General features: G+C 60.1%; 1 protein-coding gene across 4 annotated transcripts; it reads right to left on the minus strand.

The window, feature by feature from the left end:
* Positions 1–1690: 1690 nt before the first annotated feature.
* MAP4K2 (mitogen-activated protein kinase kinase kinase kinase 2) lies at positions 1691–14234 on the minus strand. Of its 4 annotated transcripts, none has more exons than XM_037053129.1 (32): positions 14070–14233; positions 13897–13954; positions 13567–13657; positions 13414–13478; positions 13111–13166; positions 12762–12809; positions 12640–12655; positions 12186–12258; positions 11976–12107; positions 11836–11898; positions 11373–11454; positions 11174–11281; positions 10713–10791; positions 10523–10581; positions 9709–9752; positions 9583–9621; positions 9455–9488; positions 9227–9332; positions 9047–9135; positions 8925–8966; positions 8754–8838; positions 8580–8659; positions 8431–8491; positions 8225–8342; positions 4563–4621; positions 4379–4482; positions 4107–4284; positions 2916–2984; positions 2716–2802; positions 2421–2491; positions 2266–2321; positions 1691–2171 (listed from the first exon to the last, which is right to left on the minus strand). In XM_037053129.1, exons 1-32 carry the CDS (start codon positions 14163–14165, stop codon positions 2084–2086), a joined length of 2436 nt encoding a protein of 811 aa, XP_036909024.1. In that variant the 5' UTR covers positions 14166–14233; the 3' UTR covers positions 1691–2083. The 4 variants fall into 4 exon arrangements, with proteins under 4 accessions (XP_036909024.1, XP_036909023.1, XP_036909025.1 ...); XM_037053128.1 differs by having other exon boundaries at positions 12640–12682; XM_037053130.1 differs by lacking the exon at positions 13897–13954 and having other exon boundaries at positions 12640–12682; positions 13414–13494; positions 14070–14234.
* Positions 14235–14460: the final 226 nt, after the last annotated feature.

Raw genomic sequence — 14460 nt, forward strand, 5'->3', positions numbered from 1 at the left:
GGGCTGATCGGCCCTACCCGGGGTGTGGGGCCTCTGCCGAGTGGGAGCTCACCTCCCACATCTGGCACTCCTCAGTTTAATCCCATGCCTCCGTCAAGAAACCTAGAAAACTGAAAGTCAGCCACATACCTGTCACCCCACCATTTGGCCTATCAGATGCTCTCCAAGCAGGGGCAGACAGACAAGCCATCAGAACTTGGAAGATCCCTTTCACCTTCCCTTGGGTCTCACAGAAAACACAGGGAAGAGTGTCCAGTGCACAGGGGCCGTGTCTCCTCCCCAGTCTGACTTCCCACTTGAGCTGAGAGACCCAGTCACTAGCAGTCAGGGCAGCTAGGGCTCTGCTTCAGGGTGGACAAGATGACAACCATGGGGTTGATCCCTGGGGCCCTGGGGATGGACCTGGCTGCTGCAGGCTCTTCACACAAGCTGCCATCTACCCATCACTCACTTATTGAATGTGTCCCAACAGCCTGCCAGATGTAAAGAAGTTCTTATTTAAATACCTGCCTTGAATATCAGAAGGGAGGGGATTGGGCCAAACTCAAGACCTGGCCCCTGGGCCTTCGCTCAAGTTCTTCCCCCAGACACAAGGCCTTCCCACCTGCTGCAGGCCCGGCCCTGCCTGAGTGCTGAACCCCTCCTGTGAGGCCAGCTGCCGCCCTGCCTCCTTCGCCTCATCTGTCCAAAGGCTGTGGTCAAGAGCAGGCTGGTCAGTGCCTTGGGCGACATGAGGTTCTCTGCAGTAGGGAGCCCAGGGCAACAGAAGGCACAAGGTAAGCCATGGGTGGATGGATGTGCCCTCACGGTACAGGCTCCAGCCCTAACCTGTGTGGCTCGTTTGGTTGGGCATCATCCCACAAAACAAAAGGTCGCCGGTTCAACTCCCAGTCAGGGTACTTGCCTGGGTTGCAGGTTTGGTCCCCAGTGGGAGCCTGTATGAGAGGCAACTCATCGATGTTTCTCTCCTGTTTCTCCCTCCCTTGCCCTCTCTAAAAGTAAATAACATAAAATCTTAAAAAATAAAAAGATGCAGGCTTCAGCCAAGGAGGACAGCTGCCCTCACTGGGGCCCACACCCCAGCAGCGGCCCCTCTGCCAGCCCAGGGCATGGCACTGAGCAGGCCCCCTGGGAATGCTTGTGAAATGGACACAGGCTAATCTTCCCAGTCCGCCCGGATGGTAGTGCCCACGTTCAGTAGGCCCGGTCTGACCAAGCCCGCTGACTCCCAGGCAGCAGGTGGGAGGCAGGGAGGCAGCCTTAGGCCTGGGCAAGAAATGCAGGTCACGGCAGGCTGTCTCCATGGGCCTCGCTGGGGCTGGGTGGAGCAGCTCTTGGTCAGCCCCTCCTGGACCCTGGCTGCCTGGTGAGATCCTGCACGGGCAGGGCTGCTCTGGATGAGAGTCCCTTTGTTCAGGGACCTCCCGTCTACATGACTCCTTGGCCACACTGCAAAGCTGAGGGCTCATCCTAAGCAAGGGAGCCCAGAAGCACTGCCCCGGGGACACCTTCTGGGAACTGGCCTCCCCACCACTACTGCCTGGCACCCCCACCATGAGGGAACCACCACCACACTGGTGGCCCGCCCTTCCATGATGCACCCCCCGCACCTGGTGCCACAGACAGATATGCCAGAGGCAGGAAATGAGACAGTGGGTTCAGCTCCACTCAACCCAGAAGGACCAGCAGAACAAAATCAAACCAGCTTTAATACCAATATAGTTCTCTCTTTTAAATACTATGTTCCCAGGACAGGGCGTAGGAGCAGGGTCTTGGCAAGATGAGTGGAAAGGAAATGTGGAACCAAGTGGAACGGATTGCCCAGGGCTTGCCCCCACCCTACCCTGGGCTGCCTGAGCGGAGGGAGAGGTGACAGCAGCTTCCTCTGGTCCAGTTATTGCAGGGGTGTGGGCTGGACTCCCCTCCCCAGCCCTGAAACTTCTCAGGATTATTTCTGCCCTTCGGCCCAGCAAAATTGGGGGCCTGGACTCCTCCGATGTGGGAGGGGCCCCTTTGCCTAAAACAGACTTCGGCTAAGGCATGGGGGTTGTGGGGGGAATGTCCCTGGCAAGGCCTGGGCTGCTCAGTAGCTGCTCTGATGGCCCGTGAGGATGTAGAGGTTGCTGTGCGCCGCAGGGTTGTCGGTGGGAATGCTCTCCAGGATGATGTCTCTGGGGGGAGAGGAGCGCAGGTGAGCAAGGCAGCATAGTGCTTAGGCACATCCGTCTGGCCTTGGGGACATCTGAAAGGGAGGCCAGGTCCTACCTGTGGGCCCCAAGGACTCGGAAGACTCTTGTCTCATCTGTGATCTCTTGGGTCACCTGGCAAGAAAAGGGTCACTGAGGCTACCCCAGCGAGTCCTCTCCTAAGAGGCGGAGACAGCTGGGTGGAGGGCAGCCAGGTGCCCGAGTCCTACTCACCTCGTTGGTATCCAGGCTGCGGCCTTGCATTCCGTGGCTCCAGAAGGCCAGCACACTGTCCTGCAGACACACTAGGAGGGGCCGGGCTGCCATCAGCCCTGTGCCTGCCCTGAAGACGCTGGCTTCCCCAGCCACATCCTGGGCCTGCACTGGGCCACTGGGGTCCTCCCAGACCACAGGTAACCAGGATGGCCCTTAAAAGGGGCTTGATGGCCTGACTCCTTGTCCTGCTGCCAGCCCCACGGCCCTGCAAGCCCGGGATACGCCCACCCCCCACTTCTGTCTGGCCACTCACCCACAGTCTCAATGGGGAAGTCAAAGGTCAGCACAGGAGCCAGTGTGGCCGTAGGCTCACCCAGCAGGTCAACAATCCTCACACAGCCTGCACAGGGAGAGGGCTGGTGGGCGGCGTGGGGCGGCTCCCTCCTGGGGAGGGACCCGCATGGCTTCCCTCACCCCCTTCCCCGTACGAAGCCCTAACCCCAGGGCACTCACGGTCAAAACAGACTAGGACTGTGTCCCTGTCCACCTGGATCACCTGCTGGGCGGAGCCTGGGAGCCCCTCTGCAGGCAGAGAAGGGAGACATGAGCCACCAGCCCTGTTGTGGTCCCAAGAGGAGGACTCGGGGGACATGCTACCAGCAGCCCTTGGCAACAAGTGCATTTCATTCTCACAACCTGGCAGGGTCAGGGCTCAGAATCTCACTGCACAGCCGGGGAACTGGGGCTTCGAGAGGCCAAGCGACCCTTCTGCAGGCTCCTAGGGAGCGGACCTGAGCCCCAGGCAACTGGGGGAGGGCAGAGGCTCTGGAGTCAGGAGAACACGGCTTTGGGACTCCATCGCCATGTGACCTTGAACCTCTGAGCCTTGCTTTCCTCACCCATAACACAGACCTGATGATGTCAACCTTGCAGAACCGTTGTGAGGATTAAGAATGAAACCCTGCCCTGGCCAGTGGGGTAGAGCAGGGAACGAGCTCGCCAGGGTTGCGGATTCAGTCCCCCATCAGGACTCATACAAGAATCAATGAATGAATGCATAAATAGGTGGAACAACAAATCAATGTTTCTCTCTCTCTCTCAAATCAATTTTTAAAAAAAGGAAGGAAGAAACCCTGGATGTTTGACCCCTGGTTCGGGGCCTGGGACACGGCAGCTCCTAGTCCAGTGCGCTTTGCCTTCTCCTCTACCCACTGCCACTCACTCTGCTCCCGTGAGCTGTCCCAACCCCCACTGTCCTGCTTTCTTGCCCAGAATGGGGGCCACGGGAGCCCGCCGTGCCCGGTTCGGCTCTGGCCCTGCAGCTCCTGCCCCATTGATCATTTTTTTCTTAGCTGCCGAGCCTTTGGTCTAATGAAATCTTTTTTTGCTTAAAGATTTTATTGATTTATCTTTAGAGGGGAAGGGAAGGAGAGAGGGAGAGAAATATCAATGTATGGTTGTCTCTCGTGAGTCCCCTGCTGGGAACTGGCCTGCAACCCAGGCATGTGCTCTGACTGGGAATCGAACTGTGATCCTTTGGTTCACAAGCCCGTATTCAATCCACTGAGCGACACCAGCCAGGGCAGTCTAATGAAATCTTTTATGGGAGCCCAGCTGAAGGGAAGCCAGGCTTCTGTGGACACACATGTGTGCGTGCACACATGCACACATGCATGCACACAGCAGCCTAGCCCTCCTGCTTACCAGGGGGTATGAGGACATCAGGTGTCAGGCCAGCCTCCAGGGGCAGGACGTGGAACAGGACACGGCAGCCAGGCCCCTCGGGGCCCTCAGCCCCCACACACACCTGCGGTAGCTCCTTCCCTTCCAGGACCAGTGGCTCCAGCAGCCCTGCTGGGCTAGGCAGGGGGCTGGAGAAGTTCTGGGGGCAGCAGGGGTGCTCAGTTCTCCATTTTCCCCCCAAATCCGCTGCCACCCATTGGAGGGTCCCCTGTCCTCACCCCACCCACCCCCACCTTCAGCAGCAGGAACTTCTGCAGTGGCTCATACCACTGCAGCAGGAGCAGGCTGGCGGGCAAGGCGGCCAGCAGGAAGGTGCTGCCTGTGTAGGGGTTCCGCACTGCAAGAGAGGCAAACCGTGGGCCCCAGGCTGGGCCTGCGCCCAAACCGCTCCCCAGTGCCGTCCAGCCCAGCTCTTACCCACACGACACTGCAGGCAGCCTTTGGTGTCAGGAATCTTGGTGGACAGGGCAAAGCGCCTGTAGGGGGATAACCAGGGCCTGCATCATGGGTGCCATCCTTGCATGAGGCCCCCCAGAGCCCTAAGAGGTGGGCACTGTCACCTCCTCTGCCCTACAGGGAAGAGACTAAGACTCAGAGAGGCAAAGCCACTCGCTGCTGTAACACAGCCATGAGGGACCCGGATCTCAGGCTGGTCTCACGGCTCCAGCACCCACCTCTGCAGCCTGGAGTCTGTCCCGTCCAGGGATTTGGATCCCAGAATTACCTCTGCCTGTGTGACCTTGGGCAAGTCACTTAACCTCTCCATGCCTGAACTTCCTCATCTGTGGAATGGGATAACACGGCCACCTACCTCGTAGGGATGCACATCACGTGCACTCACAGAGGGCTAGCTTTTATCATCCTGGATTGCTCCTTTCCTACCTATTTCCAGTCACTGAAACTGGAGAAATGAGTGAAAAGATGAGAGCACAGCGGGGGCTGGGTGCTGATGCAGGTCCCGCTCCACCAGGCAGCCCATCCCTGCCTGCGCGTCCCGTGTCACCGGCGGGCAAACAGGCCCAGAGGTCAAGACATGCAGAAAAAGGCAAACGGCCTGCCCCCCAGCTGTCTCGGCTGAGCCCGCGGCCATGTGCAGCCAGTGGCTGGCTCCCCTCGGTGCCTGGGAAGAAGTGGGGTCCTCGCCTTGGTTACTGGTTGTTCCCCCCGCAACTCCCAAGGGACTTTCTGAGCCTGTTTCTTCCTCCAGGGAACAAGACTACGTACGTGTCAGCAGCCCTGCCATCTCCTCCCAGTGACCCAAGCCCTGGGTGCCCTCTGCCAGGATGTGGGCCCCACCGAGAAGGCCAACGCCCACCTGTCTGTCTGTCTGTCTCTGCCCCGTCCTCCCTCTTCTCTCTCCCCCTGTTCCCCTCACTGTCTTCCCCAACTGGCCGTGGGCAGAGAGTGTCTGATTTTTCCTCCCAGCAATTTTAGTTCTCTGCTCTTTACATTTGAAGTGGACACCGTGACTGTGATTTTCCAAACACACACCCAAAGCGGCCTGTGGCTAGCCGGGGCCATGATGGACCCGTTTCCTGTAGGTTCTGGGCCAAACAAAGACTGGCTGGAGGAATGAGTTCAGGAAGCCCGGGGGCCGGGGCTCCAGATGCGGCCCTCGGTGAGCACGCTGAGGAAGGGCATCTCGCCAGCTGGGGCAGGCACTGGCCTGGCCTCCCCGGTCTGGCTCGCTGGCTTCAGCCACCCACCTGGTCATAACAACACCTAAGGCCACAGCCCAGCCACCCCCTCGGAACTCCGCCTCACCCGGCCAGCAGCTGACCGAGGTCCCCACTTGCATATCTCAAACTCAATGTGACAACGTTCAATTCTGCTCCACCCATAGCTGATGACAGCTCCATCCTTCCCGTTGCCCAGGCCAGAAACCTTGGAGTCATCCTTGACTCCTCTTTCTCTCCCATCCACCAATTGTCAGGAAATCCTGTTGGTTCAACTTTCAGAATAAAACCTTAATCCGACCATTTTCCACTTCCTTCACCCGATACCCAGGCCCAAGCCACTATCACCTCCCATCTGATAATCTCAACGGGGCCCTGAAGGTCTCCTGCTTCCACCCAGATCCCCTCCAGTCCGTTCTCAGTGCAGCAGCTGGAGTGATCCCATGAACACCTCTGACCACACAGCTCTGAGGCAGTGGCTCTGAGGCTGCTCCCAGTCAAAGCTGGAGGCCTCACTGTGGCCGCAGGGCCCTCCTAGGTCACCTCCCTCCCTTCATCCACTGGCCCACACCAGCCTCCTTACTGATCCTCAAACCGGCCAGGCCTGCTCCTACCCCAGGGCCTTTGCACGAACATCTCCTCCCCCTGGGACGCCCTTCCCTCAGATATCCACCAGGTTTGCTCCATCACCTCGTCCAAGTCTTTGCTCAGACAACACAGTCTCAGCGAGGTCCTTCCTGACCACCCCGCCCTGCTTAACACCACAAGCCACACCCCTCACTGCCTGACCCTCCTCCCCTGCACTTCTCCATGTAGCACTTTTCCGTCTGTGTAGCAGCACAGAATATACTGCCTTCTCCTGTTGATTCTTTGTCTTCCTCAGCGAGAAAAGCTGAAGAACATTAGGGTTTTTTAGTTCACAAAAGCGTTTCACACCCCCAGACCACTACCTGGCACACACTAGCTGCTAAATGAATGAGGGGCTCTGCCCTGGACATCCTGTGGGCACCTCACAACACACCCTGCTCCTTCAGAGGTCTCCCAACCCCTCCCTCTCTCTGGAGCTCACTCTGGCCCATCCCCAAATCCCGTCAACCCCACTTCCTCCATAGTGCTCTGCACACCTCACGGTCCTGTAGCCAAACTCCCATCATCTCGGATCACTATGCTGTCCTCCTTTCCAGGGGCCCACAGTCTCCTGCTCCAAACCCTCCTCCCCACTGTCCTCACAGCCTGTCAGCAGCTGCCTCCTGGTTTTCATCTCTCCAGTGACGTCCTCTCTCACTGCCCCCAGCTCCAGGAGAGGGCACGTGAGCTAGGCCTGCCCCACCCCCGCCCCAGGCTCAGCTCCTCATCCCCTGGCCCAGTGACTGGCTCAGGGGGAGGCATGGACCTAAGCTACACTAACGAGAATCGGCCCCCAGACTTTTGTGAGAATTACTTGGAAATAGAGGTTCTGGTTCCACGGGGCTTTGACTAGAGGGATGCTGGCCTGGAACTGCAGGGACCCATCAATCAGCCGGAGAGCCCAAGTGAGAATGAAGGTGATAAGGAAAAGGGAGAGATGCAGAAAGATTCCCGATGACGCCATTCACTCCTGGATCCAGCTAGGCCTGAAGCTGACCCTACTCCTGGACTTTCAGCTACATGAGCCATTAAAGTCCCTTCGAATTGAATCACCTGCAACAAGAAGAACCCTGGTGACACACACAGAGGTTCTAAAAGGCTCACAGTACTGCTGCCAGGTGGACAAAGCCCAACTCCTGGACCTGACATCAAAAGAAGCTCTCTGCCACCTGTGCAGCGGCCTCTCAGGCTACTCCGCCCCACTCCCGAAGGCCAAACACCTTGTAACTCCCCCGTCACCAACCTGCACTTGCACTTGCTCTTCCCTCCACCTGGAAGGCTCTTCCCAACTCATCCGCCCAGAGGACCTCCTCGTGCTCCCAAACTCCATGAGCTAGCCTGGCCTCTCGGCGGCCTCCCCGGTCCTCCCAGCTCCCTCTGGTTCAGCTCAGTACCGGGTGCCAACTGTCAGAGATGGACTCATTTGATTTGTCCTCTTCAAGCTCAGCACCAGACCTGGCCCACACCAAGTGCTCAGTGAGCATGTGCCCCACAGCCCAAGCACCACAGCTTCCACAGCCTGTGAAGTGCTTTCACATCCACTGCCTCCCTCCTGCCTCCGCACAAGCCTGGGTCAGGGGGAGAGGAGGTGCTCAACTGCGTTGACAGATGAAGAAACTGGGGCTCGGAGAGGCAAAGTGACATGTCTAAGGTCACAACCTATCTAAGAGCTAAAGTCCCAGCAACGAGCAAGGCGCGAGGCCAACTCTGACTCTGCCCCTCTGCCCCCCTACTCCCCTCTCCCCTGCACATCCAGGCTCCCCCAGGGCCCCCGACCTGGGGATGATGCGCTGGGTGAGGCGGTTGGTGGGGATGGAGAGGGGAACCTGTTGCTGTAGTCGCCGCTGCTCGAATAGGCCTGGGAGGTCATGGGCCCAGATGTGCGTGGATTTCCCTGCCAAGGAGGGAGGGCAGGGCTCAGAGCATGGCAGGGGGCAGGACGCACCCCTGCCTACCCATGCCCTGCCCACTCTGATGTGTACCTGAGAGTGACAGCAGCACATTGTTCACGCAGTAGAGCCAGGCGCAGCGGTGTGAGATCAGCTGTAGGCCACAGAGCAGCCGAGGGAGAGGCAGTCAGCACCCCAAGGCCCCCCGAGGCCCTCGCCCTCTGCAGCCAGCCCGGCCTCACCTTCTCCAGCGTGTCCTCGTGCAGCTCATGCAGGTTGAGGGTATAGATGCCTTCCTCGGCCCCCACTACCAGGAACTGATCTGCAGGTTTGGGTGCAGGGTCAGAAGTCAGTCATTTGCCCTGACCCAAGCTGGGGAGTCCCAGGCTCCTGCCTCCTCTCTACCCCTGGCCTACCCCGGGTGACAGGGTGAATCCACGTGACAGCAGCGTGGATCCGCAGTGGGCAGCCATTGAAGACCTTGGAGAAGCAGGCACCCATCTGGGAGAGGCAAGAGGCAGGTAAGGAAGCACGGGGACGGTGGACAGTTGGCAGCGGGGCTGCAGGGCGGTGGGGCAGACACTTACGTGCACCTTGGGGGTTGGGGGCAGCCCATGGCAAGACGATCTCTGGGAAGGAAGGGAGGAGTCAAGGCCAACGTGGCACCCGGGCCTCCCACCTCCCCAGTCCCTCTGCAGCACCCCCTCACCTCAAGATCCTCCCGGTGCTTCACAGTGGCCCAGGCAGTGGGGAGAAGTGGGGGGCTGTCAGGGCCTGGGGGAGGCTGGGGTGGGGTTCCTGCAAGCAGAGACCCCATGTAAACTCCAAGCCCCAGAGTTTGGGGCTGCCGCCTTGGCCTGCCGCCTGTTGCCTGGAGCCTGGGACTCACCTGGGTGCCTGGACAGAGCGTCCTCAGCTGGAGGCTCATGGGGGGATGGCCCCAAGAATGGGGCTCGCTTGATGGTTCCCATCGCATCATCTGGAGAGTCCAGCCCCTGGCGGGAAGGGCAGGGGCCCAGCCCAGCCATTAGCAGGTCACCGTGTAACTTGGTCCGACCCCAACTGCCCTCTACAGCACTTTCTCCCACCCCGGCTGCAGCTTCCCTCCAGTGCCCACCTGGAGTTCCAAGGTTGGCCGTATGGTCAGGCTCCTGTGGCAGGGAATAAGAGGGAAGTAAGGCAGGGGATGTGACTGGGCCCGGGCCGGGCCCACTGCCCCACCCCGCCTCCAGACCTATTCCTCACCTTTCCTCCAGGGCCTCCTGGACTGATTGCAGCAGGCTCCTGGGCAGGGAGGGGAAGGGCTCAGAGCTCAGCCTTTTCTGCAGCCCCCAAACCCCCTCCGCTACAGCTTCCCTCCCCCTCACTCACCCACTCAGCTCCTCCTTTCCCAGCAGTGTCCACTCCTCTTCCCACTGTGGGGGAACCACGTCAGAAAGATGGGGAGAGAGATGGATAGGCAATTTGAGAGGGTGATCAAGAGGTTGTGGGGGAGAGAGAAGACAGACAGATGGAAAGGGAGACAGTCCTGGCTGGTATGGCTCCGTGGAATGAGTGCCTGCCTGCAAACTGAAAGTTCCCTTCCCACTCAGGGCACATGCCTGGGTTCTGGGCTAACTCAGGTCCCCTGTAGGGGGCGTGCAAGAGACAACCACACAGTGATGTTTCTCTCCCTCTCTCCCACCCTTCCTCTCTGTCTAAAAAATAAATACATAAAATCTTTAAAATAAAAAAGGGAGACAGTCATAGACTGGTGTGAGAGAAAGAGGAAGACAGTGAGGGGCAAAGAGACTGGGAAAGAGAGACACACAGCAGAGAGAAGGAGACAGAGAGCAAGGCAGAGAGAGACAGACCGTGGGAGTGAGGAAATGCTGACAGTGAGAAACGTGAGTCAGCCAGCCAGTGACAGACACGAGACTGAGGCCAAGAGAAACGTGCTGCACAGAGTGGGCTGGGGGCTCAGGCATGTGACAGGCCCACTTTTCAGAAAGGTGTGGTCACCTTGCCCCCTTCCAGAAGGACTTGGCCCAGGAGCCCCCAGCCTTCCCCGTCCCTGGGTGGGACAAGCCTGCCTGGACAGCGGTCCTAAGCCAAGGGCCAGTGCCCTGATTTGCAATGCCCGATCTCCAGCACAGCGCCCTGGCCCACCCCGCACAGCACCCTCCCACAAAGCCAGCCCTCTCACCGGCTCATTCAGCGGGTCCGTTTCCTTCCTGCGTGGGGCGCCAAACTTCACCTGGTGAACTGGAGGGCCCAGCATACACAGGTTAGGGGGAATGAAGACTCCGGACTTACCCGCACACTCACATCAAATCCACACACGCCGACCCCCACCAAAGCCACACAGGCAGACCCCCCCAACTCCACTGACTCACACTGGATCTCTGAGGGGGTCCTCTCAGCCTGGCCGTGCTGACCCCGGGAGTGAATGGTGTCTGGAAACATGTCATAAGTCTAAGAAAGAACACAAACAGTGGACACACACCCAGCACTCGCCCCACACCACATTCAGTGTGCCTCACGCACATCGGTCCTCTGAGATGGAGTGGCACCCGCATTTCACAAATGAGTAAACCAGCACACAGAGGCAAGTAACTGGCCAAAGGTCACACAGAAAGCAGAAACTGGCTGAGCAAAGGTCACGGTCAGCCTGGGTCAAGGGCAGGAACCTATCAAAGGGTAGAGCAGAGAGGCAAGACCAGCTCAGGGAAGATTCCTAATGAGTGGCTCCCTGTGCTAGAAATATTCAAGTTAAAGGGCCCTGGACCTATATCGCCGCTGCACTCCCTGCAACGGGGCCAGGCCTCAACCCAGTTCCCCAGAGGCCCTCACTTACTTCCAGGTCGCAGTCGTCTGGGGAGGGGGCGCCCAGGTGGGGGTCGTTGGCCTTGTCCAACAGCTGTGTGAGGAGAGCCCGAGGGAGCTGCTGCGCTGTGAACGGGTGCTGGAGGGTTGAGGAGCGCTCAGGTCAGTCTCTGGCCCTCAGGTCCCTGCTTTCAAGCACTGGGCTCCCTGCCCCGCCCCCTGCCTCCCACCTGTAGAAGCTTCTCTGCTGTTGGCCTCTTCTTGGGGTTCTTGGTCAAGGCCAGCTTGAGGAAGTGGTGGAAATTCTGGGTCCTAGTGGGCACAAGAGCCCCCAGCGCCCAGACCCAGGTCAGCCCTCACGCAGAGCATCCTGCCACCTTCCCCCTGCCCCCACTCCAGAGAAGTCTGCAGGGCTTGCCCAGGAAGGGGCCAACCCGAGGCCAAGGGCAGCCTAAGCAATACTGCTGTTGCGACATGGAGGGTCCTCCATCAATAACCATATGCCCTTCTTCCCTGTCCACACCAGTCCCAGGCCCACAGGGTGGAGTGGGGGGGCAAGCCCCTCCCACAGTCTGCAGAAAGCCAGAGAGGTCAGGGGTCTTGGGGCTGCACCCTGGAAGGTGGAAGGTGGCTCCTCTACCCCCATGAGGACTGGCTGGAAAGGGGGCCCTGGCCAGGGATGTGGGCTCTCACCAGCGCGTCTTGTCCCTCAGCTTGGGTGGCTGGAAGCTGCTCTTGGACATGAGCATCAAGGCCCTGTGGAGAGCAAAAGGTCAGGAGTTGAGGGTAGGCAGGGCCTTAAGGGTCAGGCAAGGGGCAGGTGCTCTGCTGACCTCATGGGGTGCAGGTGGAACAGTGGGGGTTGCAGCTCGCCCAGCTCAATGGCCGTGATGCCCAGGGCCCAGATGTCACACAGCTCATTGTAGCCACCTTTGCGCTCCACGGCAGCCACCTCAGGGGCCATCCTAGAGGCAAAGTCACAGACAGGATGGCCAGGGGACCCCCTGTGGCCCCTGGCCCCTCACCCCATGGTGCAGCCTCACCAGTATGGAGTCCCAATGAAAGACCTCCTCTTAGCCACAGACGCCGTCAGCTCGCCTGATACCCCAAAGTCAGCTGCAGGGAGAAAAGCTACTCAAACCCGCCCTCTGGCTGCCACTCCCCACCCACCCCTAGGCTCAGGATGCACCTGGCAGAGCTCAAACAGCAGGTGGACCAAGTTCAGCTACAACTGCCAAGGCCAGGTTCCCCTCTCGGGAAGAGTCAACCACCCTCTATTGCTGACCAAATGCCAGGTCCCATGTTGAACTGCATAGAGACCCAACCACGTCTAACTTCTAGGAGGAAGGCAAGACCCTTCTACTTTTCTCAGTGGGGAAACGGAGGTCTGAGCTGTAAAGTGACTTGCCCAAGGACACCCAGCACTTGAACGCACACTCTGCGACTCTAGGAGTTCCCACAGAACCCTCACCCTGATTGTGTTCCCAAGGTACTGACCCAGCTTGACATCTCCCTGGAGGGTGAGGAGAAGGTTGGCTCCCTGCAGGAACGGAGAAGAGAGAATCCCATCTGGGGCTCCCGAGAGCCCTCCCCTCACTCCCCCAGCGCCAGAGCCCTACCTTGATATCTCTGTGGATCTTCCCCTGAGAATGCAAGTGGTGCAGCCCCTGGGGACAGAGAGGAGTCCCTGAGAGCAGCTGTGCAGTGCCCTCCCACCTTCCCTGAACCCCCTCTGAGGACTGGGGCCCCCCACCCAGGCAGCTTCCTCCTCCCCTCTCCTCAAACAGGAAGTGACTGAGCCAAGAGGGAAATGGGCTGCTTCCGGCAACAGGGCCGGGGCCCCTTCTCCCAGGTCCCACAGCCCCTCAGGGCCGAGGCACTCCACCCCCCAAACACACTGGCCAGTTGGGCTCCCTGCCCAGAGCTCCTGGGGACTGGGCGTGTGAGCAGCCTTATGGGCCTAGCTACCTTCAGTGCCTCTCGGCAGACATAGGCAATCTGCAGTTCCTCCAGGGGCCCGGTGGCTGAAATGGAAGGGGTGAGGGCTGGCATGGGGGTCTGGGGAATATGCTGACCCTCCCAGGCCACCCTGGGTCAAGGAAGCAGCAGGCAGTCTAGAGTACAGAGCCCAGAGAAGACTAGTATTTCTCTCAAGGTCACACAGCCAGTGACGAGTAGGCTTGGGCCCCAGCTCTTCCCTCCTGCCACATGTTGGGGTAGAGGGTGGGAAGAAGGCTGTGGCCCTCTGGGGCCTGGAGTCCTGGCCCTCACCATGATAAATCTCCTGCAGGGACCCCCCTCCGCAGAACTCCATGCAGATCCACAAGCGGTCACTCCTGGTGGGACACAGACCTGGCGTGGGCACATGGCAGGGCCACACATAGGGGCTGCCTGAGTGTGGGCAGGGAGATAAAGCGGCCTCACCTGAGATAGCTGCCGATGTAAGCCACCACATTGGGGTGGTGGCACTCTCGCAGGATGGTGATTTCCTGCTGCAGGGAGCTGATGTCGTCCCCTGGGGAGCACAGGACATCACGAGGGCAGCCTCAGAGGGGTCGCCCTGACTCAGTGTCCTCATCTGCCAACGAACACAGAGTGCTTCCTCTCTCCAAGCCAGACAGGTGCCTGGGGACAGGACCTCCTGGGGCCTGCCTCTCAGGGGGCATCGGAAATGTCAACTCTCCGCCCCTCACACCACGCCGCCAGGCTCTCTGCCCGCCCTCCGGCGCAGAGGCCCTGGCTCCGGGCCCTCACCTGGGTCTAGCTTGACTATCTTGACCGCGGCCAGTTCGGACGTGACCGTGTCTCGAGCCTACAGGGACGGAGGGGAGGGGGGGAAGCGGAATGAGGAGGGGGCGGGACTGGGGGGCTGGATCCCTCTGGCACCCTCCTTGCCGCTCCCCCGCCCGTCCAGCCACACGACGCACCTTGTAGACGTCGCCATAGGTTCCGGTCCCCACGCGCTGCAGCAGCTCAAAGCGGTCCCGCGGATCCTGCAGCGACACGTCCCGCAGCAGCGCCATGGCCCGGCGCCGGTCGGGCCGGCGGACAGAGGCGAGCTGCTGAGAGGAGCCGGCGCGGGCGGCGCGGGGCGGGGCAGGGCGGGCGCCGGTGGCTCGGAGGCCGCGGGGGCGGGGCCGGGGCCTGGGGCGGGGACAGGCCGGGGATGCCCCGCCGCCCGGCCGGGAGGAGGCGCCCATGGGACAGGCCCTCCAGCGGGGAGGGAAAACCCCGAAGCCCCGTGGAGCTCCACGGAGCCGGCAGGCCGAGGCCCTTCAGCCAGCCATGGTTCCCTGCGTTCTACAGGTGGCAGGTCAG

The sequence above is a fragment of the Sturnira hondurensis genome, unplaced genomic scaffold (genome assembly GCF_014824575.4).
Source record: "Sturnira hondurensis isolate 20B ecotype Veracruz unplaced genomic scaffold, ASM1482457v3 Scaffold0007797, whole genome shotgun sequence".
Taxonomy (NCBI): Eukaryota; Metazoa; Chordata; class Mammalia; order Chiroptera; family Phyllostomidae; genus Sturnira; species Sturnira hondurensis.